Below are 27,669 nucleotides of genomic sequence, written 5' to 3' on the forward strand. Positions count from 1 at the left end.
TGAGTTGATTCATTTTCCTGAAGTAAACTCTTTAAATGCTAATGGATCATATAAAAATATTTTTTCATTTTACTTTTTATTATCTAGGTAAAATATAGGGTCAAAAAAATCTTTGTTCTAAAATAATTCATATTAAATTTTCTTTCCTGTGTGCTACCAGAATAAAAGAAAATACACCTTAACTTTTAGAGCAGTAAATGGTGTACAGCAAAAAGAAACAGAAGAAGACAAAAGAAAAGAAAACAGACATTTAACAGTTATTCAGAATTCGGGGAACAAGGAAAGGAAGCTATCTCCAGTTTGGAAAGCTGAGTAAAATACATCTAAGAAAGCATCTTTTGTATCAGGTTTAAGAATTTAAAGCACATGTGAAATGTTATGAATAGAAATAAATTTATAAAAACTTCCCTATGAGTGTTTAAATAAACTTTCCAAATGAAACAGCTAACCTAAACAACTTTGCTCAATTTTAAATTGTATCTTATCTCAACATGCTTACTCGCTTTCCTCATCTAAATTTCTCCATTTCAGACAGGATCCTAGACCAGAATCCTTCTAACAATTTTCTGCATCTTCTCTGATCAGTCTCAGACAGACAAATAGATTAAATGATGTAATCAACTACTAAAGGTATCACTTTAAGACAAATCAAAAAGTCTTTGCAATAAATACCTGCAATATTGTCATTGCAAAACACTGGACATTCCCAAGGATCTGTCTCTTTTACAGCATGGGTGCCTATGTAGTGAATAAATGTAAACTGTGATATCAAAGATTCAATGTTTGCTTTTTAGAAAGGCAACATTTCTAAGTTATTATTACATATATTTTATGATCTCACATACAAATATTGAACACGGACTGGGCACGGTGGCTCATGCCTGTAATCCTAGCTGCTCAGGAGTCTGAGAACTGAGAATCACAGTTCAAAGCCAGCCTGGGCACTAAAGATCATGAAAATCTTTTCTCCAATTAACCATCAGAAACCTGCAAGTGGTAATATAGTTCAAGTAGTAGAACAGTAGCCTTGAGCTGAAGAGTTCAGGGACAGCGCCCAGGCCCAGAGTTCAAGACCCATGACTGACCCCCCCCCAAAAAAATTGACCATCAGCTCATAGTAAAGTGAGCCATTTGAAGATGGAATACAAAAATATCAGAATAATCATATTAAACAATAATAAATGACAATAAGGGGGAAATGTTAATGTTTGTTGTGTGTCACGATCTATTAATTTCTCAAACAATGGGAAGTTCTGAAAAAAACATATTTTAATACAAAATGTTATCCAGAATCATATTTTTCATGAAAACTATAAGACTGAGTTTTTAATTTTACATGCCATTTCAAGATAAGGCTCTGAAGATGATTATGTGGAATAAACTGTCAAAGAGACAGAAAAGTGGAATGTATCTATGTTAGATTAGTACTTGCTATAAAGCACATATTTTTATTAGAATCCCCTTAGGTAAAAAGAAAAACTTAATAGAAATAAAAACAAACAGAAAAAAGCAGTTTTTATACATGTTAGAAGTCTCATAAACTAATTTAAAAAACTATTTGGTTAAGGATTTATTTTGGCAACTGCCAAAATATTTTTACTTTCATTTATTTAAAAAATTAGAATATTTAGATGAAGCAACCTTTTTACACATAATATGAAAGTCCAGAATATATTTACATGTATTATGTATAAGTCCAAAATGTGCTTGGTAAAGAAATCATAAAGGCCGGGAGCATAGCCTAGTAGTAGAGTGCTAGCCTAAGCCCTGGGTTCGATTCCTTGATACTATATACACAGAAAAAGCCAGAAGTGGCACTGTGGCTCAAGCGGCAGAACACTACCCTTAAACAAAATGTGTCCAAGGACAGTGCCCAGGTCCTGAGTTCAAATCCCAGAACTGGCAAAGAAAAAAGGAAAGGAAGGAAGGAAGGAAGGAAGGAAGGAAGGAAGGAAGGAAGGAAGGAAGGAAGGAAGGAAGGAAGGAAGGAAGGAAGGAAGGAAAACAGCAACAAAATCAGCAAAATCATACTGAAAGTATCTGACTGTTTTTATTCCAGCCAGCCCTGAGAAATATAGGCCATTTGGTACTTTCAAGCTTTGAAAGATCAGTATAGAGCTCTTCTAATTTCTGAAGTCTGTTTTATTAATTCAGAGAAAAATATGTCCAATATGCAGTTCTGTGATCACACAGGTAGCTGAGCATATTATTGGCTAAGCAGATGTGTTATGAGTGTTCAGATGATAGACTACACTGAGGCCAGATGTCAAAGGTGCTGAAATTGATAATCCATCAGTAATTTTCTATCTGTCACCATGGCTCTGACCCATTGAACTAAATAAATATGTTTAATCACTGACTGGCCAACTTATCAAATGGTGCCCAGGGCTAAGGGGAAAGACTTGTCAAATGTAAAGCAGATAAAGCATGAACCATAGCCATAGGCAAGAAACGACTGCATTCTTTATCTACAGGTCTTTCCATCTAAATTTGGGAAAATACACTTAAGTGGAAGTCTTCCTAAGAAAACAACTTTTAGGTGAGAAATTACATCAAATACATCCTTAACGTCTATTGCATTTCTTCCAGTCTTCATTACATTTATTTTCACCTGTCCATACCTCTTTAAAGGCACTCTTAAATTCAATGACAGGCAGCACTCTAAAGGAAAATAATGAGGAAAGAAACAGAAAGAGCTGTGCCACATAATCATCAGTTCATATGGAAATTGCAGTTTGCCCCTCAATCCTCAAGAAAAAGTTTTCCTATGGGGTAGAGGGTAGGGAATCACAACTACCCTTTGCATATCAAGAAGCTAAGGCATGCATTCAAAACTGCTGAATATGAACAGTTGCAAGACAAGACCATGCCATAAAGACATTAATCACAGCTAATGAGATAAAAGCCTTAGGAACCTGTGACACTGGATAAGTGATAGATCAGCCACCCATCCATTGAATGTGCCAGCAGCTATCTGATTCTAAATACTCAGGAAAGAAGCATGCTGCTGAGATTAGATATGCTACAATGACCATAGGATTCCAAAAGGATTCGCAGAGCTGAACAGAGAATTTTCTTAGTATTAAGTTCTGTATTACTGGCTTTTACCACTGCTATGCACCACCAACCAGGACTGGGGAAAAAATAAACTGAACTTGTTTATTCACACTTGTTTAATCCTGAGTCTATATACTAACTCAGCCTATGGGCCTAAGAAGATGGATGAGAGGAGTGAGGGCCACAGAGGGGTCAGGGTCATGGTGTCATTATATCTCATTAACTACATCACTCAAGACACCAGTCACTCTATAGCTCATTCCAACTGGTCTACCTAAAGAAAGACTATTTGCACAAAACAAGCCAATTTCATTTTTATAACTAAAGGAGACACTATTCTAAAGTTGCTTTCTAGTTTTAAATATGTCTACTCAAAAAAAATGAGGAATGGAGAATGGACAAGCTTTGAATTTCCTAGTGTTAGTACTAAGGATAGTGCTAAGATTGGTGCTATTAAGTGGAGCATTAAAGATGATGTAGCTAGGCCATAAGAGTCTGTGTCATCTATACTTGTGTTTCCTGAATGGTTTGTAAAGATGGAGGAAGGGTGAGTATTCACAAGTATAGCTAATAGGGAAAAGCTGAAAATCAAGGTTCATTACTTAACCCTATAAAATTTTTGGAACTAAGTATTACGTATATAGGTACTTAAGACCAAAATCTTTGAATTTAAAATTACTAGAGAGAACAGTGAAATTTAGGTTACATCCATTTCTCTCTTCTGACACCATGTTCAAGCTATCATTTGAATTTTGCCAATCGTCTTAAAAAAATCCATTGGAGCCTAAGGGCTTTAACTAAATTATCTAGTTATATAAGTAGTATTTTTATTTTTGTTGTTATATTGATATATACTTGACACACTGGATCTGATTCACTAGTTTTCTCTGATTAAGCTGGCATGATCTTGACAATTATTGATATAAAAATGGAAAAATGTGGAATATTTACATCTATTTCTGGTGGTAATTATTTTTAAATTTCCTCTAGTACACAGCATTTCTGAAATATAAGTATATTACACAGTCAAAACTATGTGAAAATAAGATGCAAAAATAAAGAAAAATTTTAAAAAACAGTTTAAAATGCTTGGGGAAAAGTCATTATTTAGGTGATATCATAAGACATTGGTTTGTATATGACTGCTCTTTGCAAAGTAACATTATTTCAGTGAATATATTTCATAGAGTCAGATAAATTTGTGCCAAGTAGAAGCCAATACCTAACTTCTTTAGGGCTGTTTGTTTGGTTTGGGTTTCATTGTTTGTTATGTTTTTCTTTCTTTAGAGAATCAAAGCAGAATCCAGTGTGCAACCTAATAATTCACACTTAAAACTGTACAAGATGAGAAATCGTGGTCTAAGATGTACATAATTTTCAAAAAAAAAACGATTTACTTTCAGCCTGAATGAGTGATTAAAAGAGAAAAATGACTTAATTACATGGTCAGAAGTTGAATAGCACTTCTTATACATGGATACACGATCAGTTAATTCCTCAAAAAGACACCAAAGATTAAGGAAAAACCTCATTTTACTCACGACATGGGCATTTACCTGTTGCCAGCTACATTATGCATGAAGAAATAATAAAATAGGAGAGATATTATACAGATAAGAAAAAATAGCCTTTCTATGTACAAAAGGAAAAAGGTCATTTGAAATATGATGTAAAAATCAATGTTAATAAAGTCTTTAAAAAATAAAAAAAAAAAAGCATTTGTATGAGCTAAAAAAAATAAAAGCAAAAGGTCAATTAAAGGTACTGCTGCTAAATTTTCTTGCTGGTCAAAGTTGGTGCCTCCAAAGTTCCAGAAGCAAAATACATGTGTTAAAAATCCATTTTTCCCCATAAACTTAATAATAATCACACATTGACCTGAGTATGAACTCACTTAGATTTCTTCTTTTTTTGGAGAAAAGACTATATTCTAGCTTCCTTATCATTACTCAAAAGAAATTAAGCTAGAGAAGTAAAAATATTTGTCAAAAATCAAAGATCTTATTGACAGTGAAAGGGGATAGAGTACGATTTCTCAGATTCCTGTAATTATGCTTTCCCCACCTTGTGGCCTGATGATGTTGCCGGTTCATGCAATTGCATGTCCTGGTGGCCTCAGCTGGAGACTATGATTAAGTCATTCTGCCTTTCTTTTTCTTTTTTTTTTTTTCTTTTTTTTTGCCAGTCCTGGGCTTGAGCTCAGGGCATGAACCCTGTCCTTGGACTTCCTCAAGGCTAGAGCTCTACCACTTTAGCCTCCGCACCACTTCTGGCTTTTTTCTATGTATGTGGTACTGAGGAATTGAACCCCGGTCTTTGTGCATGCTAGGGAAGCACTCTACCATTAGGCCAAACTCCTGGACCCAAGTCATTCTGCTTTTTTTAAAGCCTCAGTTTCTCTATCTGCACCACAAGGGTTTCTATCATTGCTGAAGTTCTCACATCCTGTCAGCTACTGCATGCATGCTTTTATGATGACCTGACTCACAAAAGTTGCTTTTTAAATTTTTTCTTCTGATTTTATCCCACATTCCTTTCTTGTGAGAAAGCCTCCATTAATGCCTCTGTAATTAACATCAAACCCAAATGGAATGAATGGGAGATTTCCTTATGCATAGAGTAAGGACCCTTAAATAAGAATGAATAATGATAATATTTCCCAGAAGACAACTACGGCAGCCCTCAAGTATGATTAACTAGACCACTCCTTGTCTCCCTTTCTCCACTGAAATAGAACAGTTCATTTGCATGTCATCCGATATAAAGGGAGCGTCTAGCATATAATGGGTTATTACCACTGGGTACTTCATTAGTGCAGCTTTTCCATATGATGTGTCAGAAAAGGAAAAGACAAAGCCAATCGAGACTCTTACATCTCTATTCATGACATACACATTGGAAGATTAAACTCCATCAGCTTATCCATCAATCCTGAAGAACCAACTAGGCACTTAGAAAGGCTTTTTCAAGTTGATCTGTTTATAGGTAGCCCGCTTTAACAATAGGCAGCTGATAGGACCCGCTGCTATAAAGCAAATCCTATAAGAATATGAAACACATCATTTTAAACAACATTCAAAGCAGATCTAACAAGGAAACAAAAAATAAATCAGCCATTCTATCAAGTTGCTCTTGAATCTGGACATGTGGGTGGTAGGGAATTATCTGTTATAAATGAGGGTTTGGCTTATAAAATGCAATTAATTTAATTGCTTATAATCTCAAAGGATTTCAAAATAAGATGCATAAGATATATGGACAAGTAGGATTTTTTTCCAAGGACTTTCCACACAGCATGATAATTCAAAATTGAAAAAAATTTCAGTATTAAATTCCTTGTGAATATTAATAAAGACTATTTTTGACTGAGAATTTGGGTACTAAGTCTTGGAACTTTGTTTCATAATTCTATAAATTCATAGCTCATTAGAGAGAAAAACATACCCAAAACTATGCTAACCTATGGATTTCAATGTAATTTCTAAAGTTATTTCCCATCATAGACACCTAATGGCTTTGGACTAAAATTCCTTAGGATCCCAGAACATAACGCATACACAATATGTCTGTCCACTATATCCAAGATAAAACTTACAACTTCTACACACCGATCCTTCTTTTATGCTCAGGTCAATAAACACATTTATTTTCTCTTTGGAATTATAGTGCTTAGTAAGCTGAAACGATGGAATCTATGGGTATTTCAGTAAGAAATGTAAACCCCAATCCTGCTGTACATCACTTCAATAATATATGTATAATATTTTACATAAAATATATACATTATAGTATATGTTACATAATATAGTATTTTATATACATACACAAATTTAGGCTACAATCCATAGCTTTGTCTTCTTAGTTGCATGATAAATTTAACATATGCAACTATATGTAGTACTCTATGTGCAGTCATAGCAGCCAAAAAAAATGATGCTCAATTACACTTTCTCATTTGCACTATTAATATATTTGGAGTAAGAGACTTTTTGACAGGTATATAATACACTCTGTTAATTAAGTCATGTCTCAGACTTATTTAACTTTCATGACTATTCACCTCTTGACTTCACTGCTCTTCTGCCCACATTTTAAGTCTATTATTGCGCTGAACAAAAAAGGAGAAACAAAAACCAGAGACATAAAAGTCGTAGAGTTTCATGCATTATGCTTCAAAATTTCAGTTCCAAAATTACACCAATCAAGAGCCATTGGAAATGTTCTATAGTAACCCCCTTTTTACTAACTTTTGATGTTCAGAAAATTTTCTTTAAATGCAAAGACTTAGAAAAGATCATATTAAGTGAAGTCAGCCCCAAAGAAACACAGGCTGCATGGTTTCCCTCATTTGTAACAATGAGTATATGTCTAGGATTCTCCTAGCACAGGATCATAAAATCTCAAAAGCTATGTTCATATGGCCATACAGGATGAGGCTAAGCAAAATGAACTCCAGGATATGGAAACAAGAGTTTTATCTTTGTGATCTTTGTTCTTAATGAACTATGTGAAGCTATTTCTTTTCTCCTCTTTCCCCTTTATGTTTTATCTCACGTTATTATTGTATCTGAATGTGGTATCTGGTAAACTGGGTATTTGTTTATTTTAAAAAAAGGGAAGGTAAAGAGAAAACAAGATGAGTGGGGGATGGGAGAGGGAAAGTGGGAGAAGAGCATGGGAAAGGGTAACAATGTTCAAGAAGATATGTACTGCCGGGTATGGTTGTCCATGCCTGTAATCCTAGCTCCTCAGGAGAATGAGTTCTGAGGATCCAGGTTCAAACCCAGCCTGGGCACAAAAAGACCTGAGACTCTTATTTTCAATTAACTTCTAGAAACCAGAAAGTGGGGCTTGGCTCAAGAGTAAGGTAGTAGCCTTGAGCTGAAGAGTTCAGGGACAGGGCCCAGGCCTAGTTCAAGCCCCATGACCCACAAAAGAAAGAAAGAAGAAAAAAGAAAGAAAGAAAAAAAGAGAGGGAGGGAGGGAGGGAGAAAGAAAGGAAGGAAGGAAGGAAGGAAGGAAGGAAGGAAGGAAGGAAGGAAGGAAGGAAGGAAGGAAGGAAGGAAAGAAGGAACTTTCTATCTGATGAATATAGATGTAACCCCTCGGTACATCATTCTGACAATACAATTTTAAAATAGAAAAAAATACTATTTTCTTTAAAATTATTTTTTAAAGTCTCAAATAATGAGGTTTTGCATCAGAACAGGAAATTTTAAATTACAGACTTTAATTAAAATGTTAGTTCATCAACAGTTATGAAAAATTCTTGAATTTTCAAAAGATCGAAAAATATTCAATTCCAAATAATGTGATTATCTTTATGCTATTCAGGTTTACTTAAGATATCTTGCCATCTAATTTTTCACTTTTTCAAGTGTCTACTTTAGTTTTTTAAATCATTAAGTCACAGGAAGTTATTAAAATGGCAAAAAGATTCCACATTTGACCACATTGCCCCCTAAAGTTAAAATGTACAAAGTAAGCCAGACTCAAAGGAACATAGGCTCAATGGTTTCCCTCATTTGTCATAATCAGTAGAAACCTTGGGCTCTCCTAGGAGAGATTTACAATAGAGCAAAACCTAGATACATAAATCCATATAGGATTTATGAAAGGACCTCCAGGATATAGAAACAAAAGCCATATAATGAGTGATTGTTGTCCTTAATGTACTATGTTATCTCTCATCTCTCTTGCTGTCCCTTGATTATCTCATATTGTTACAGTATTTCACTTTGTTATCTGAAACATTGTATATATGCTTATTTGGTTATTTGAAATAGGATAGGGAAGGAGGGAAAATAAGATGAGGGGCAGGGGTGGGGGGAGGGAAATGGGGACCACGACATGAGAAAGGGTATCAATGTTTGTGAAGTAATGGTACCTTCTATCTGGTGAATATAATGTAACCCTTCTATTAATTACAATAAAAATATATGGAAAAAATACAATATAAATCAAATCCAGGCATTTCACATGGGTACAATTGATGTGTGAAGTTCTGTTTGTTCATTTGTTTCTTAGTGTCATTACCACTGCCACTGAGATACTGAACCTTGCACCTTTATCTCCACCATAAAGATCTTTCTCTCTTTTTCCATCCATAAGCTAGTATTGTCTCTCCTTTCATCCCTAACCCTTAACCATTCCTAATCTTTTTTTCATCATACAACTTTGTCATTTTTCAAGAACATTATGTAAATGGACTTGTATAGTATGTGACCTTTTGAAATGTCTTTTTAACTGCTTTTTTACACTCAGCATAGTACCCAGGAGACTCATCTGAGTCGCTGTGCCTATCAATAATTATCAACAAAAAAGGATTCTTTTTGTTGCTAAGTAGTAGTCCCTAGTATACATACAACATAATTTGTTCAATCATTTGTCTACTGAGTGACATTTTAGGATTTTTCTGTATTTTTGCTATTACAAACAAAGCTGGTATTGAATTTATTACAACACTGTATCTGCACATATAAGTTATCATTTCTCTGAGAGATATGACCAGCAGTACGATAGTAAGATAAATATATTAGAAACTGTCAAACCATTCTACAATGTGGTTCTAAGACTTATATCATAACAGATGAAAAAATCCATCTTTCCTATTATTTAGTGATATCACAATTTTTTATTTTGGTTGTTTACAAAAGTATACAATCTCTTAGAATGGCCTTAATTTGTATTTCCTACAGGTAAGTATCTCTTGGTGTGCTTAATTGACATTCGCATATTGGATTGCTGTACTTAAAGTTACATTTTAGGAGAGCCCTAGATGTGTGCTTTTTTAATCTGTTTTGTGATTTACACAGGTATTATATCATCTTTTTACCCTCATTTAGAAATAAATGCTTGTAATTGTAAAGAAGTCAAATTTACTAATTTCATTTTCATGGTTTGTATTTTTAGTATCATGTCTAAGAAATCTTCACTAAATCTTAAATATAGAAATGTTTCTCTTGTAATATTCTAAACATTTATAGTTCATGCTCTGATTTGTATGAAGACTTTCTGACTGTGGGATACCTATTAGAATCATTTTGTAAAGTTATATCTATCCTCCTTTAATTCAGTTTAGAAATTTTAAAAAGTATATAAACATAATAATTAGACAGCTAAATGGACCAATACTAATGGACAAAATAAAAAATATCTATAACATATACATGGTATACAAAACAATGTTAACTATCCTCAAAACTCTAGAGTATTGTGAAACTTTCATTGCTATTATCAGACTTCCTTTTTTGGTGAACTTAGTCAAGTTATCTCTAGATATAAAATGACAGATGACTCAGCTTATAAATTGGATTCTTAATCTCCAAGCTGCTTTAGCTTGCAAACATGTCAATAGGAACTGGGAGTGATGGATTTTCCTGATAGTGATATTTGACAAGTAGGAACTGAACAGGGAAAATCAAATTACTAGAATAAACTAATGAGCTCACAAATGTCAATACATAACTAAATAAAAAATAGAAAAGATTACTCTATCTGTTGTTTCTTTTCCTTAACATACTAAAATTATGCTTTATTCTTAGCTTCAGCCAACACTATCAACATTGCATATCCACAAGTGAAAAAATGGTATCCCCTTAAAATGCCAAAAACAAACACTAATGATTTTTTTCTAAGTGTCAAATGATTTTATTTGCTTGTTTAAATAAATCAATGAGGGTGCTTAGCATAATCATTAGGAAATCAAGCTTGAGAGCCAGGTTTATCAGAGTTCAAATTCTCAATGTTATACTCGGGACATAATGGGGAGAAAATAGTACTAACCAAAACTTAGGGTTGTTCTGAAACTTGCATAAGAAACTTGGATGCAATTCTGATACTTCCTACTTAACCATTGGTATCATTATGCATATCCATTCACCTCCTCCACTTTTCTGGCAATTAGAACACAGTCCAGTATGGTGGTAGATATACTATAAAATAATGTATGAAAGGATGGAGGTTGTATCACATTGGTGAATTAAATGGATATTAGGAGCAGACCAGAGAACATTTCCAAAGTGGAATAACAGAACTTACTTTATTAATGAATTTGGAATTCAAAGGAAGATGTAAATTTAGTGTATTGAACTTATATATTATACCTATGAACTGCTAGGTACTCAGCTAGGAGTTGCAATGTAGCTCCTTAAAATATGTTTGGTGTTTTGTTTTGTTTTGTTTTGTTTTCCCCATGAATGTAGGTATTCTGATTTACAACAGATCTATAAGTCTATAAGTCATTGCACAACAATGACCCAATGAGCCAATGAAAAATGATACAATGAGATTTGTCGGTCTTTCTGACAGCAGCATAGAATTCATTATGTATAAATACCATATCTTGTTGGTCTACTCATCAACTGAGGGGCACTGAGGTTGGTTCCATATCTTTTTTATGGTAAATAGTGCTGCAATGTTTATCCTAATGAATCTTACACTGTGTTGGACTATCTATCTTCTTTTATATCTTTCAAATAAGAATCTCAGGTCCAAAGGGGATCCCTAAAGTCCTGGACCAAGGTAGGCTAGTCATCAGTCAGCACTAGTCCCTAGGCCCGCTCTAAACCACCTTTTCTTCCTCCCCTGAGTTCATACTCCAACCAAACTAGTGTACTCATCTGCTTCCAAATGTGCTCATACAGAACCTCAGGCCTTTTCCTTTAGACTTCCTTTCAGTTTCCTAAGCCCATGTTCATCCCTATTCAGCCAGAAACATGTTGTGGCCTTTCTTTTTAACTCCTATGGCAAGCCTGCCCTGAAAGACATTATACTACACCATCATGGAAGATTTTACCTCTCCCCAGTAAACTTTAATACATCCAAGTCTCAAACTTCTTAAAATCCTGCTGACCCTTCACAAGAGGTAGAACAATAAAACCTTTGAAGTTTCTTTAAGGAAAAACCTAAAATGTCCTCATTCAATATGAATAAACAGAAAAATAAAAATAAAATGGGACCAGGAATTCCTATAAAATGGCCTATAGAAAATAGATCATTGTGGTATGAAACAAAGACATACTAAATCCACTAGCACAACGATGTTCATTGCAGCTCAATGGTTTCCCTCATTTGTCATAATCAGTAGAAACGTTGGGCTCTCCTAGCAGAGATTTGCAATAGAGCAAAACCTAGATATATAAGGCCATACAGTATGACGCTAAATAAAAGGACCTCTAGGATATATAAATCCATATAATGAGTGATTGTTGTCCTTAAAGTTATTGCTCATCTCTTTTGCTGTCCCTTGGTTATCTCATATTGTTACAGTATCTCACTTTGTTAGCTGATATATTGGATACATTATTTGAAATTGGATAGGAAAGGGAGGAAAACAAGATGAGGGGTGGGAGTGGGGAGGAGGGAAATGGGGACCAAGACATGAGAAAGGTTATCAGTGTATGTGAAGTAATGCACCTTCTATCTGGCGAATATAATAAAACCCTTCTATTAATTACAATAAAAATATATATAAAAAAAGAAAATAGATCATTGTAGTAAATGAAAAACAAAGAAAGAAAGAGAGAAAGCAAGCAAGCAAGCAAGAAAGAAAGATTTCCAAGACAAGGGCCAGGAGTTTGGCCTAGTGGTAGAGTGCTTGCCTAGCATGCATGAAAGCCCGGGTTCAATTCCTTGCTACCACATACATAGAAAAAAAAAAGTTGTAAGTGGTGCTGTGGCTCAAGTGGTAGAGCTCTAGCCTTGAGAAAAGTTCAAGGATAGTGGCCAGGCCCTGAGCACAAGCCCCACAACTGGGAAAAAATAAAAGGAAAGATGTCCAAGACAAGTCATACTGTTTTGATTTTACAGTGATTTTTTTTGTTAGAAATCAGCATAATGTATTTTATACCTTAGTATTATGTTTTCTTCCCTCAAGTTTTCTAAGTAGCTTAACATTACACTGCAAATAATGATACTTATAGGAATAAACTTTTGAAAAGGAGACGATATCAGATTTCTATTCACTTGTGCATTCTGCAATCAGAGTTAATTCAGGCTAAATTTCCATGAATGACAACTTGAGATCTGAATTGAGTAAGGGATTAGATGCAGTTTACTCAACTGGTACAAAAAAAAAAGCTGATGCAAAAATGTATCATTATACATGTTTAAATAGATAAGAAGTTTCAACCTGTTTCCCTGGAATAACATTTTCACACCCATATCTGTGACCAAAAAAAAAAAAAGACTTTCATTTGACAACATTTGGTGAAGTATCACAAAATGAAAAGGCATCCTTACTATAGAAGCTGAAAACAAATGGACACTGTCTAAAAATGGTCATAGGTTTTCCTTTTGAAATGAAGAAAATATTCTAGATTAGATTGTAGTATCAGTCAGACAAGTTTGGAAAAACACACCATTGAACTACATATGTCAAAGAGATTTGATTTGTGAATCCAAACTCATTAAATTAAGTTGTTTTTGTTTCATTTTATTTCTGGTTTTGTTTTTTGGTCAGCCACCATTGTCTAGAGAAAGCTTTTTACATGCTCTCCAAACAGGACTTTTGATAATTTACCTATGTCATTATGAAGGATAATGACATTCTTCTCAGCACATAATTCACCTAAAGTCAAAATAAAACAAAATAAATCCCTAAGAACTTCTGTATGCATCAGTTTTGAAGATGATAAAGAGCCCAATGGTCCAAGGATGTTCATTGCAGCACTATTTACTATAGCAAAAATATGGAACCGACCCAGATGCCCCTCATAGATGATTGGATCAAGAAGATGTAGTAATTATACACAATGGAATTGTATGCTGCCATCAGAAAGAATTGCATTGCCCCATTTGTAAGGAAATGGAAAGACTTGGAAAAAAAATCATATTAAGTGAAATAAGCCAGACCCAAAGGAACATAGGCTCAATGGTTTCCCTCATTTGTAGTAATTAGTACACATCTAGGACTCACCTAGCAGAGGATTCCAATAGTGCAAAACTTAGATACATAAGGTCACACAGAATGAGACTAAATGAAAGGATCTCTAGGGTATGGAAACAAAAGCTTTATCTTGAGTGACTGTTGTTCTTAATGTACTATGTTTTTTCTCTTCTCCTTTGTTGCACTTTGGTTAATCTCATATTGGTACTGTATCTCACTTTGTTACCAATTGTATATACCTATTGCATATAATATTGTATATTATTTGTTTATTTGAAATAGGAAAGGGAAAGGGGAAACGATGATTAGGAGGGGGTGTGGGAAGGGAAATGTGGACAAACACATAAGAAAGGGTATCAATATGTGAGAAGTAATGCACCTATCTGGTGAATGTAACTTTAACTCCTCTATACATTACCTTGATAATAAAAATTTTAAAAAGAGCCTAGTGGTCATTTCCAGCACCACCTACGCCTTCTCACACTAATGCCCATCTGCATAATGCCATTCTGTATAACTTCTTTTCCTTCTACCCATGAAATATCAACTGAGTTTTGGATTTAAGGCACATGGGATGATTATGTTTGTAGATTATTCTGTTATACCTTTACTAGTTTAGCAATCTGTGAGCTATAAGATCTTCTTTTCTAAATAAATTTTTCAACATGAATTCTAAAATATAAAGAAATAGAAAAAAAGGAAGAAGAGAAAGGACAGGGAAACAGAGAGGTAGAGAAAAAGAGGACAGGGAGGAAGAAAAGGAGAGGAAAAGAAGAGGAAGAAAGAAGAAGAAAAGGAAAGAGTAAAATGTAAGGAGGGAAGAAAGTCAAGACTGAAGTAAATACCATCTATTTCTCCTTTTTGTAGTCTTATCAAAAGCTTCTGTTAGAATATTTAGTCCATTTTATATACCAAAGCACAGCTAAATCAGCTTATCTCAAAAGTTCTTATCTTGACTTTTGCTTTAGAAGTAAACAACAACCAAGATCAGTTTCTGTGACCCCTGACCTTTGAACTCCAACCTCCTGCCTCTAAAGCATTCAGTACCTCATTTAATCTCTCCTCTCTGCACTAGCAGAGTGCTGAGGAGAGGATAGAGAAAAAAATAATCTGGGACTTCATCAATTTTTCATGAATTTTCATTTAAGCCAGTACCCCTCTTCCCCTGGTCGATAGATCAACTGCTGTCATATATTTACCACCTGGGGCTACAGCTGCTATCTCTAGGGATCTCCAGGGCCTGCCACTGACTGGCTCCTCAAGAGCAGCCAAGCTTCCCAGAGGGCTCCTTGTGCTCCCTCTGTTCCACACACCAGCACTTGCCCAGGGCTGAAACCCTATCTGCCCAGCAACTCCATGCTCTCTTGCTGGTTCCACTGAAAAACTAGGACCTGACTGAGAGCCCACACTACTGCTTTTGGCTCTAAAAAGCTGTATTCCCACCCTAAAGACATTAGTTTTCCTAAGACATTCCTTAAGTTCAAGCGGCTTAGACGGCACTTGGAACTGTTCTGTTTTGTTTTGCTTTCCTAAACCAATTTTGAACAGAAAGTAAAGAGCAATAATGAGTTGAATCAAACTTACTGTAATAATTGGTCCTGGATGACCATTTTTTCTTGTTTAGTATCTTCTTCAGTATTCTATTTCTCTCTGTATTGTACCATTAAATAGTAAATAACACTGAAGAATGGGGGGGAGAGGAAAAAATATTTTGATGTCCACATTATCAAAACCAAACTCGGTGACTAGCCACATCTTTCTTACTTTTGCTACAGCAGGATACTGTATATTCCCATTGAAAATTAATGTCAAAAATGTTCATACTTTCATATTACTAATTAGTTCACAACAAAGCCTTCAACAAGTTGTCCCACTTATTATGGAAACATGAATCGGTCGTGGCAGTACACCTACATCTCAGAGGATATTTTTCAATGCGTAGACATTTTTGGTTGTCATAATTAGGCTGGCAGGGAGTGTTATTGGCATGTAGTGAGCAAAAATCAGAGATGACTGAAAATATTGCACAATACAAGCCAGAATACAGATCATCAGACACAAGATTGCCTGGGGGTTACTCTCTCTCTTCCTAAACTGATCCTGAAATTATTTAGTTTATAATTCCTTCATCTCTTTCTAATCATTTTTCATTCCAACCTTTTTTTTAAATATTTTTATTGTAATTAATAAAAGGGTTACATGATATTTGCCAGATAGAAGGTGCATTAGTTCACATACATTGATACCTTTTCACATGTCTTGGTCCCCATTACCCTCCCCCCATCTTGGTTTTAACCCCTTCCCTATCCAATTTCAAATAACCAAATACAAATATATCCAATATATCAGATAACAAAGTGAGATACCGTAACAATATGAAATAACCAAGGGACAGCAAAAGAGATGAGAGATAACATAGTACATTAAGGAAAACAATCATTCATTATAGGGCTTTTGTTTCAATATCCTGGAGGTCCTTTCAATTAGCTTCATACTATATGGCCTTATGTATCAAGGTTTTGCTCTATTACAAATCTCTCCAACCTTTAACACTATTTTCCACTTCTAATTTATGACTAAGCTTTTTTTTCTGAACTATTTGACAGATTTTTACTCTCTTACCTCGTTTATCATCCCTTCAGTACATTAATTGAAAGACTTGCCTGACAAATAACAAAAAAGTCTAGATTTTATGAGTCAGAATACATCAACCTTTCCAACTCATTCCTCCCAACCAGCATACCACATCAAATTACCTACAGGTTTTCAAACCCTCAGTGTTCTGTATTGCTTACATTCTACTCATCATAGTCACTCTTCACTGAAATTTCCATCTCAGACATTCTCTTCTGACTTTCCAGAGTTCATGTAATTTACGATGGTTAAATCTTTTTGTGAAATAATTTATTGAGGAATAATTAAATATTTTCTCCCCTGGGTTTCCATAGTCTAACATTTGTCTTTGTAACAAGCTTCAGTGTTTGTACATCTGTATATTTAATTGATAATTACATATGTATAGGTTTGTCATCCAAACTATATTGCAAACTCTTTGAACTGGGTTGCAGTATGTCTTCTTCTCTGAATCTATTCTCCAGCACCCTTTCACTATATATCCACATACTCTTACCAGATGAGAAGTAAAACACAACATGAATGAGTATATGTGTTGTGTTCCAAAATAAAATCTGAAGTCATTCCTCTATTATTCTGTAATAATACACTATAATTATCAAGAAATACTGAAAAGTTACTATGTGTTGACCCAATTTTCCATTTTAATATGTTTCAGGAAAAACACAAGAGAAAAGGCTGAGCTAATGGGAAGAGATGAGTAACATACAAATGAATAGTATTTGATCTTGTGATGCCTCAAATGGCATGAATTGTTGATATGGTCCTAGAAGAAAGAATTTTATTCACTAGCTAAATCCAGTTTTGAAGCCTTCTCATTCTCCTCTCTAGATCATAAGTAATTGAAGAAGCATTTTTTAAAGATCATTTACTTTGAAATAAAAAATGCTACTGTCACATTACATGAATAAGAATTATGGTTTAAAATATTTTCTCCTATAACAGATTGATTCATTATTAATGACTCAATTAGGAAAGGCAGCAATTTTTAGATGAAATAAAAATAAAAGAAGTTTGTGAGTTCAGAGAAGTTTTAACAAAGCCAAGACTCCAAAAAAATTGCTCATAACTGTCCAACAAAAAATTACTTTCCAATTTAGATAAACTTTAATTTGGGGAAATAAAATTAGCTAAGGGAATAAAATAATTCTTTCTCACTGAGAAGATAACAGAAAAAAAACTTTCTCAATTTTACTTATTCCTGTGATACCAGAGTTTATTTACACTGTTTAGTTATAAGGATTGTTTTGTGCAAAGCACAGTTCCTTAAAATCAACCTTTAAATTATGCTAGATTTTGTCTTTGAATTCCCCCTAACTCTCTGCACCTTGATCACTTTGCCATTATGGGAAATATTTTTGTGAAATATGAAATGGATAATACCAGTCATGTGGATTCTAGGTTTCCAGGCAGAAAGTATATATGAGAAGACCAGATAATGGAGAACAGGAATGAACTGAAACATGACTTCATTTCTGTGTACCAAGACCTGATGTCACATGTAAAAATAATAATATAGTTCTGCAAATTTAACACAATATCACAAGTTTTGTCATCACTGCAAAAGCATGGCACTTGTCATTACAGGTATAAACTGTAACTAAGGACTTAAGACTGAATCTATCACTTAGCATTTTCTCATGGTTATATAAGAAACCGTATGCATCTTGACAACTATCACATCCCTTCTCTATGAAGATGAAATCAACAACCAAAAAATGGTAGAAAATACAAACACCTCTTAGATAAAAGTATTGACTCAGACTCATTCTATATAAAAGCTTTCTTCAAAATTGATAATATATTATCAAAATATAGCAGAGCCTTTAAAATACAATCCAAATCCTCACTTGTAAACTATACCAAAAAAGTGATTTTTAATTTGTCCTAGAAAACAACTGACCATTCGATGAATTCATAAAGTCAATGTTAAAATACCTGCAAAAACATTTATATCTTGAGTTATTATCTGAACAATCTGGTGAGTAAGAAAATATAGTTTAAAAAAATCTAAACATGGGTTGGGATTTTGGCCTAGTGGTAGAGTGCTTGCCTAGCATGCATGAGGACCCGGTTCGATTCCTTGGTACCATATACATAGAAAAAAAGTCAGAAATGGTGCTGTGACTCAAGTGGTAGAACTCTAGCCTTGAGAAATCCTAAGGACAGTGCTCAGGCCCTGAACTCAAGCCCAGGACTGGCAAAAAAATCTAAATATGGAAATATGGCAAGTCCTTAACTATTGTTGGTTATTGAATAGAAATGGAATCCTCTCCAGCACATGACCATATTCTCCTCACAGAAAGCCTCTAATAATTTTTGCTAATAAGAAAGAAAGAAAGAAAGAAAGAAAGAAAGAAAGAAAGAAAGAAAGAAAGAAAGAAAGAAAGAAAGAAAGGAAAAAGTTAAAAGACTATTGATGGTATGATTTTTTCCTTCATGAATAGGGTAATGTCTACATTCAACCTAGAAGTAAGCATCTCAATCTAGAGAATGATACTACAAATTCCTCTGAAAGCTGTCTGCTAAATTATTTAGGGACTACACATCTATCACTATGCAACCATGGCAAAGGTATAATACTGAAGGTACATTTTGTACTCAATGGCATGTTATACAAAAAAAAAAAACTTCTTCTAACGTAGTCATCACTTTCATCAATAATTAAAATGTTCAGCATGAACAGCATGCTGCATTGCCAAGCTGCTTTAACATACTAACATAAGCGCCATATGTATTCAGTATAAATAAATATATAGCATCACATAACCTGACGTATGAATCAGAGTAGTTGGGGGGGGCGAAGCCAAAGTTATGTACTATATTTATTGTTTAATTTTTTAGATCTTAAGCATCTGGGCAATAACCAGGGCCTGTTAAAAAAAATAAAATAGAAGTGCATGCACACGGGAGAGCCGTGATTTCACTTACATGCCACTTCCAGAGATGCATTTCGACTCACTGCTTCTCCGAGATAGTTTCTGGCCACACAAACGTAGCTGCCTTCGTCAGGTTTACTTCTGCGTCCATGCACGATGCGCAGGAAGAACAAGGACCCGCTGGGCAGGAGCATCCTGTGGGACCGGGGATCGTCCTTATCGGTTTCCACCCGCTCGCCATCCTTGTACCACTCGATGGTGGGTGTCGGCCGGCCCTCAGCCTTACAGTTCAGCGTGGTGGGCTCTCCCTTAGACACGATGACATCAGACGGGTGCTCCACGATCCGGGGTGGGAAGTCTTCCTGGCGAAGACGAGATCCTACATAAAGAGACACAACCGAACCAGGTGTGAGCTGGGTACCTACACCCTTCGTTGCCCTTTGATTCATGGTGGTGAAATTAAACTTCTCAAAAACTCTCACGGAATAACTGAGCACTCCTGTGATGCTGCCTTCTGCCTTTTTTAAATTATTATTCATCCTGACTCTTCTGTACCCTATTGCAATACAGAGATGCATCACTATGTTAATTCTAACGAGGGAAGTATATAACGTGCTCTGTGGCTCAGCTAAACAGCAGGCTGAGGTTTGAAGATCGCAATTCATTCAAAGCCAGCCTGGACAGATAACTCCCTAAACTTATCAAGAAAAGAAAGGAAAAGAAAAGAAAAGAAAAGAAGAGAAGAAAATCAGACTAAATTCATTAGTTGTGCATACACATAGCCTCAAAGACTCTTAACTCCAATTAAACAGTTAAAATCCAGTAATAGGCAGTGAGGTTGAGCACTAGTATCAGCACACACACACACACACACACACACACACACACACACACATGCGTGCACACACACCCAGCTCCCCCCCCACACACAAAGAAACAGCAGGAGATTTTCTTTATGAACCAAAATGTATCACCAGTTGCCCAGGATGTAGATCAAATAGGCATCAGAGATGCCATTAAAACCAAGGTATGTCTGGCTTGGGAAATTCAAATTTTAAGTCCCAATGTAAAATGAGTATAGCATAGTAATCTAGGAAGTAAATTACAGAATTTTTGTTAAGATAAAAGAAAAAACATATTTTAACTTTAAATGGAACATACTCAGAATCCACTTCCTAAAAAAAGGCAACATTTAAACTGAACTCTAACACAACTAAGTTCACTTAAATTTCGTTGTAAGGAAAGTCAATTTACTAACTAAAGCCAGAAAAGATTCAGACTGAAGGAACACCATGAGCAGACAACTTGGAAATGAGATTTGTGCACTGTGTTTAACACGCAGAAAGGAAGATGATATACATTGGCAAAAGTGCAATGTGATCTTGTAACCCAACACTACTGGCCTTTCAAAATTATCCTACAGAATGTGACTTTTATCCTTTGCAGTTCATATACTAAGGACCAGTGACCTGACTACATGTGCATTGGAAAGATACATTGGAATTGCAGTAGATAAGATTAATAATGACAGAGGCAAACAAAAAAAATGAAGAAATTTTTTGCCTAAAGATCAAATAAAAAATCTAATCTTGAGAAACAATGTTATAACTAGATAAACATAAGAAGATAAAATTTATACCATAATACAAATATTTCACAGAATTTGATTTCTCAATAGTGATAGGTATACTGTAGTTTGAATGCCATCTTTCAAAGGTGCATGGGTTGACAGCTTGGTTATAAATTCAGCAAAATTAAAAGTAGCTAGACCTGTAAGAGATATGGCCTACAGGAAAGTGACAAGCAGCATCAAGCAGCATCAAATTCCAGTGGCATCCCCTTTGGAAGGTATCTGTTGAAGGTTTTGTAGCATGAATTAGGGTTCCCAAGAGATGATACAGAGTTGGCTAGCCTCTGAGTATCCTTTGATTCATTTCTTACATGATTTCTTCCCCTCCCATAGACTCCCACCATTATGCCATCCATCATGAGATATAGCTAGAGAGCACACCAGAAGCTGGTGCTATGCTCTCTGGTTCCTACAAAATTGTAAGGTAAATAAATCACTTTATACATAAAGTATTCAGCCTCAGATATTGTACACCTTCAAAACACAGTAATGTATGTACCAAACATTTCCTTGAATTTGCAATGAAATTTGAGCCATTAAGGGATATAATAAGGACTTACTGACATTTCTTTTTTGTTGTTGGTCAGTCTTGGAGCATGAACTGAGGGCCTAAGCACTGTCCTTGGGGTTTCTCAAGACTAGAGCTCCACCCTTTGAGTCATAGAACCATTTCCAGCTTTTTTATGTGTGTGGTACTGAGGAATCAAACCAGGGTCTTTAAGCATGCTAGGCAAGCACTCTACCACTAGGCCATACTCCTGGCCTTACTGATACTTTATGATCAAAATTTTTGAATGTTGTGTTCTGGTTGTGTGTGTGCGTGCGTGTGTGTGTGTGTGTGTGTGTGTGTGTGTGTGCGTGTGTATGTGTGTGCGCGTGCGCGGGCTGGTCTTGAGGCTTGAACTCAGAGTTTGGGCGTTGTCTCTGAGCTTCTTTGCCCAAGGATAGCCCTGTACCTCTTGAGGTACAACTCCACTTCTGATATTTTAGTGTTAATTAGAGATAAAAACCTCACAGACCTCCTGCTCCAGTCGGCTAACAATCAAGATTCTCAGATCTCAGCCTCCTGAGGAGCTAGGATTATAGTTACAAGCCACCAGTGCCTGGCGATACTTTCGATTTTCAATCAACATCCATTATTTACAGTACTATCCTACCAACTTCTGCAAATGAAAAGGAGATCCTAAAAGAACAACCATGTCTGAAGATGAAGTGGTGATCTAGATACAAGCCTCTTTTCTTCCTTCAGTATCTAGTCCCAAAATCAGACTTGCAACTTTGGAAAACTAATCCTTTTCAGAAAGAAAGAACACTCATGATCAAATTAAATTTTATTTATTAAATTAAAATGTACTTTTTTCAATTAAGACAAAGTTAACTGGAATCACATTGAGGAGTAAATGTTACTGGTGTTCACTGAGCAGAATTTTGCTAATATTGCATTGCATCCAATATTATGTGATTATCTTGAACTAAGCTTTCATTTTTATTAATAATTTAATTTGTTATTATTATACCGGTAATTGTAGAAGAGGAAATGTACACATTACCTGACTCCTGGTAATTGTAATGTTGAAGTTGTTTGTGTGTGTTTGTGTGTGCATGTGTGTGTGTGTGTGTGTGTATGTATATTTTACATATTATGAGAGAATAAGGAAAAGCAGGGGAAGAAGGAGGAAAGGAAACAGGAGTAAGAAAAGGAAAAAGGAAAGGGAGGAAAAGGAAGAACAATGATGAAGAGGAAAGCTGAGTAAGATGGGGCACATGTAGAATCTCAACTACTCTAGACCCTGAGGTAAGAGGATAAAATCAAGGCCAGCTCTGGCCTTGTGTAAGCTCAAAAAGACTTGAATTCAAATCTCAGTATTAAAAAAAAAAAACCTCTCAAATTCTTAGTTTCCAAAGTAAGCAGCACAAATTAGAAAATAAAGAAACATTACAACCTAAGAACCTGCAATTTTAGGATGCTTACCAAGACAAGATTTTGCACTTAAACTTGGAGAGATGATACAAGCATTATACAATAACTCAGTCAGCTGGAGAAGTTGCCGCATTGAATAATTTTCTAAGCACCCAAATTTACATAATGAATTATTTCTGCCTTCCAGGGTTCTCCAACAATGACTTTATAATGATTTTAGTAAAATATTTAATTATTTAAAAAATTGAGTGGCTTATCAGCTCTTCAAATTTTTCAGATGTGAAGTATAAATCATACTTCATGAATATATTTAAATGTACTTTTATTGAGTCAATAGCCTCTCTTTCTCAATGAGCACTACAGAACTTTTATTTTCAGGAAGTGATTTCAATTGTATAGTATAATAGAGGAGATAAAGAGTGTAGGAGAAAATCTTTGGTTTCATTTTATCTGTTTTCAAAATGTCCAGCCTCATCTTCAATACAAATATAGCATTACTAGAACTAAGCAGTAGTTTTCATTCACAAACTTAGTAGCTGTATCAACTATTAGTTACCCCAGCATCAAACATTTCCGAAGGATGAATTTCCTAACAAATTCAGAACAGAGTACGAAGTATTGCCTCAAGTTCATTTCCTACACAGTGTCTCTTTTTTTCTGCGTTAAAAATGTATGGAATATCCTAGAATGTCTATCTCAGAAGATAATAACTTATTTTACTAAAATTTTTCCTTCAGATAATTATTCTAATAAAATTAATCTAGGAAGATCAACCAAGTTCTGAAGTAACTATCTGGCATTTACCTGCACCCCAGTCGGCTAGTAACAGTAACATTTGAAGAAGAGACAGATTGAGAAGATGGAATCAGTCTTTAAAAAAATAAAGAAAAGGTTATTTTCCAGCTCATGTAATTGTCATTATTTATTAACCTTATCTGTGCATGTGCACGCTTGCATGCATGTGCTTGTCCAAAATAGAGCTGGAACTCATTGCCTTGCACTCATGCTTCACTTTTACATTCAAGGCTGGTGCTCTACTATTTGAACCATAGCACCATTTCTGGTCATTTGCTGGTTAATTACAGATAAGACTCTTGCAGATTAGGTTGGTTTTGAACAATGATCCTCAGATCTTAGCCTCCTTAGGAGCTAAGATTATAGGCATTAGCCACTAGTCCCCAGCTCCAGATGCTATTTAAGTTCTAAAACTCGGTGTTTATCTCTACAGAAGGGAATTGTCAGGGAAGTTTTAGTCAATCTCCACAAGTCACTTTGATTCTGAAGGTCCCAGTATGGTATCTAACAGCTCCCTAATACTTTAGATTTCTGGAAAACTAAGCAGAAGACTTAATTTACCATAGAAACTGTAATCATGGTCTCTATTCTAGAAACGAAGGGGAACATACACATGAACTGAGTTTCTCTCTCCAAATCTGGGAGCCAGGCAAAAAGTGTTAGTTAAGAATCTAAGCTCTGTTTCCTTCATGACTTTTCTTCCTATAATCTCTCCGCATCCAAACTACATGTTGAAATTCTAAAAAAAAAAAAGGATATGCAGTTATTTTTGAAGATTTTTAAAAATTTTTGTCCTCTTGGATTGTATGTTCTTAACCCATTGTACAATATTACCTCAAGCCATTACCTAGTATATATTTTTTCTTGTACTGTTATCATCCCAAAATTGTAATGGTCATTATATTGTCTGTGTTTGCTATCAAAACCTATGTGTATTAACGTGCTTTTTTAGAAAATAATGATATAAAAGTCTTTAAAAATTGGGTCTTGGGATATAGTTTACAGTAGAAACTATCTAGCATACAAGAAACTCAGGATTCGATTCCCCAGTAGTACACACATGTAGTACACACACAAATATGCAGACCAACACATACACAAATTTATATAACACTTCAAATTTAGTTCTGAATTTCTATGAAATTTAGTTTCATTGCATAGTTAATATATAGTTTGATAAATTATATGCCAAAGGACAACTAAAAACGTATGGACAGTTTCTTGAAAAACATAATCTATTTCACACAATAAAGTATAAATTTATCAAAGAATATTAGTCTGACTATAGTACTGCTTCAGGGGAAAAGAAATTAAAATACAGTCATAAAGTGTTCTCTAAGTCTTACAATTGTATTTCATTCCTTATTTATCTGTTAACAAAACTTACTCCCCTCTCATAAAGGGAATCCTATACCTCTTTTCTTCTACATCACCAAGTGGTAGTCTGTACCTTTATTGATAAGTTTTAATCACTTTTTAGAACATGACATTAGACAGGTTTGTCCACATTTCAAACACTGACTTTACACATTTCAAATCACTGACACTAGTGATAGACAAGTTGCCAGGCTCCAGAGGAAATGAAGAACTGGTTTGTGTAAGCTACAGCCTGTAACTTTAGACAAATAAATCCAGGGATATTTATCTATACATCTTTGGAGACAAAATTTTGAAAAGTTTTCAAAAAATAAGGGTGATAGGACTCCTGGAAATAACAAATTATTTCCTTGCTTTATCTATTTATTTTCCAACAGTTCAGCAAGGAATTGATGAATTAACTTTGACACTCATCCAATATTATTTCAAATCAATTTCCTATAACTCACATGGTTGAAGGCATTCTTTAAAGTGTGATTTACCTCCAAATCAGAGATTTTCATGGGTTATGCAGATTTGTTTTAGGATGACAAAAACAATCTAAATTCCAGGAAAGATATTTTTGAAATTTAGTTTCTTATTATCATATTTATAATACTTCAACATGGTTTAAAATTGTGCTTGGCTTGACAAAATGTAATATAATGAAACAATTTTCAAACTCATCAAATTGTTTCATAATGCTTAATATTCTAAAAACCATTGGCATTCGTTTGATGGAGACTAAGAAGAGACTATCATGCTACTGAAACAAACTCATGATGGGTTGATAAATTTGCACCTTCATTGCCTAAGTGATAAATCCCCAAAATCTATAGCTGTTACATCATTTTTAAGAAATATAGATGCCACCAGGAAAGGTGGCTCATCTTGTAATCTTAGCCACTTAGGAGGATGAGATTTGAGGAAAGCCAGCCTGGGCACTACAGACTGTAAGACTCTTATCTCCAATTAACCACTAGAAAACTGGAAGAATCCCTGAGGCTCAAGGGGTATGGCAGTAGCCTTGAGCTGAAATGCTCAGGGACAGCACCCAAGCCCTGAGTTCAAGGCCCAGGACTGAAAAAAATATAAACAAAGACGATAGATGACAAGGAACTGGTATCAGTGTCTAGAACACACTTTCTCAGGGTTGGACACTTTAATTAAGCTCAGCTCTGTTATACATTTAATTTGGATAACCTTATTAAGAACTCTGGATCTTTTTGTTTTCTGTAACTTAAAAGTTTCTAATAAAAAGTCAACGAGAATTTCAATGGTCCTGATTAAAATTAAAATTTCAGTTACTAGACAATAGAGTAAGAGTTTTTAAAATTCAGATTTTAAATTACGAGTGTAACTCAGATAGTAGTTTTATAAAATAATATCTCTATCATTATCAAAACTTCCATGTTTAGTCAAATGAGTTATCTGCATTGTATCCAAGAGACATACATCATGACTGACTAGAGACTTGTTCATTTGTTCTCAGCAAGTATCTACTGAAAAAAATTGGCACCTATGTGTTTTTTTTCATTAGCTTACACTTTTAAACATGATTCTTAAATCATGGATTTCCTTACATGAAATGAGGCAAAAGGAAAACACCTTTCAATCTGCATCCAATATTTTATATGTATACTGATTATGATATGATTTTGAAAAATGATAAGCTACAACTTCAGCAGGGAATAGAGACTCTTCAGATATAGAGCATGTTGGCTTGAAATTCTGCTACATGAAAGCATAAGAAGGCTCTCTCTACATTTTGACTTAGTTTGTTTTTTTACTTTTTCATATTTTTAAATTTTATTTTGATAATTTCAAATAGAGAAAAGTTCTTCTCTCTCTATTCAGAATAATGTTGGCTATATGTAGGTTTCTAACATAACAATCATATATTTTGAACTCAGGACCTGGTCACTTTTCTGCTTGGCCATTCTAGTTTTTTTCTTTTCTTTTAAAGATATCAGCATCATCGCATTGAAATTGCTGAGCAGATTGAATGCTATTTTCCTTGTCTTGAATGGAAAAGTATTCACTCTAAAAATATTTGCTACTATTACCAGAGTTATTATAATGTTCAATAATTTCATTATTATAGCCTCTGTCCCCAAGCTCAAGAGAGTCTGTGACCACACAAACATTATGAACCTCCATTCTATAAATATATTCCTTTTTATACTGTTGTTCAAACTGTGGCTTCTGTGCATCTTTGTACTGATTTTCTGTTGCATTCCTGTTCCTACCTGTTGAATTAAATGTCATTCTGAATGACATATCTGATTTGGGCTTCCTGGAGGGACCTATGTTTCTACATAGATCTGTACCTTAGTTATTATTAATTTCTGTATTAATTTCAAAATATTAAAAGATTAAGCATACAATCAATATGCCATATAAATGCCTGAATAAGCACAAACATGTTCATAATTCTGTGTGACACACAGGCAGAGAATTTTTTCCATATATTTTTATTATAATTAATAGAAGGGTTACATTATATTCA

At 34.7% G+C, this 27,669-nt stretch overlaps 1 protein-coding gene across 1 annotated transcript in view; it reads right to left on the reverse strand.

Moving 5' to 3' along the window:
* Robo2 (roundabout guidance receptor 2) overlaps nucleotides 1-27,669 on the reverse strand; it is a 1,066,805-nt gene that overhangs the window by 427,832 nt on the left and 611,304 nt on the right. The window contains 1 exon segment of the mRNA XM_090347905.1: nucleotides 19,511-19,837. Coding sequence (XP_090204031.1) covers nucleotides 19,511-19,837 — 327 coding nt within the window.

Source organism: Megascapheus bottae, chromosome 1, assembly GCF_031878675.1.
Source record: "Megascapheus bottae isolate mThoBot1 chromosome 1, mThoBot2.hap1, whole genome shotgun sequence".
NCBI lineage: Eukaryota > Metazoa > Chordata > Mammalia > Rodentia > Geomyidae > Megascapheus > Megascapheus bottae.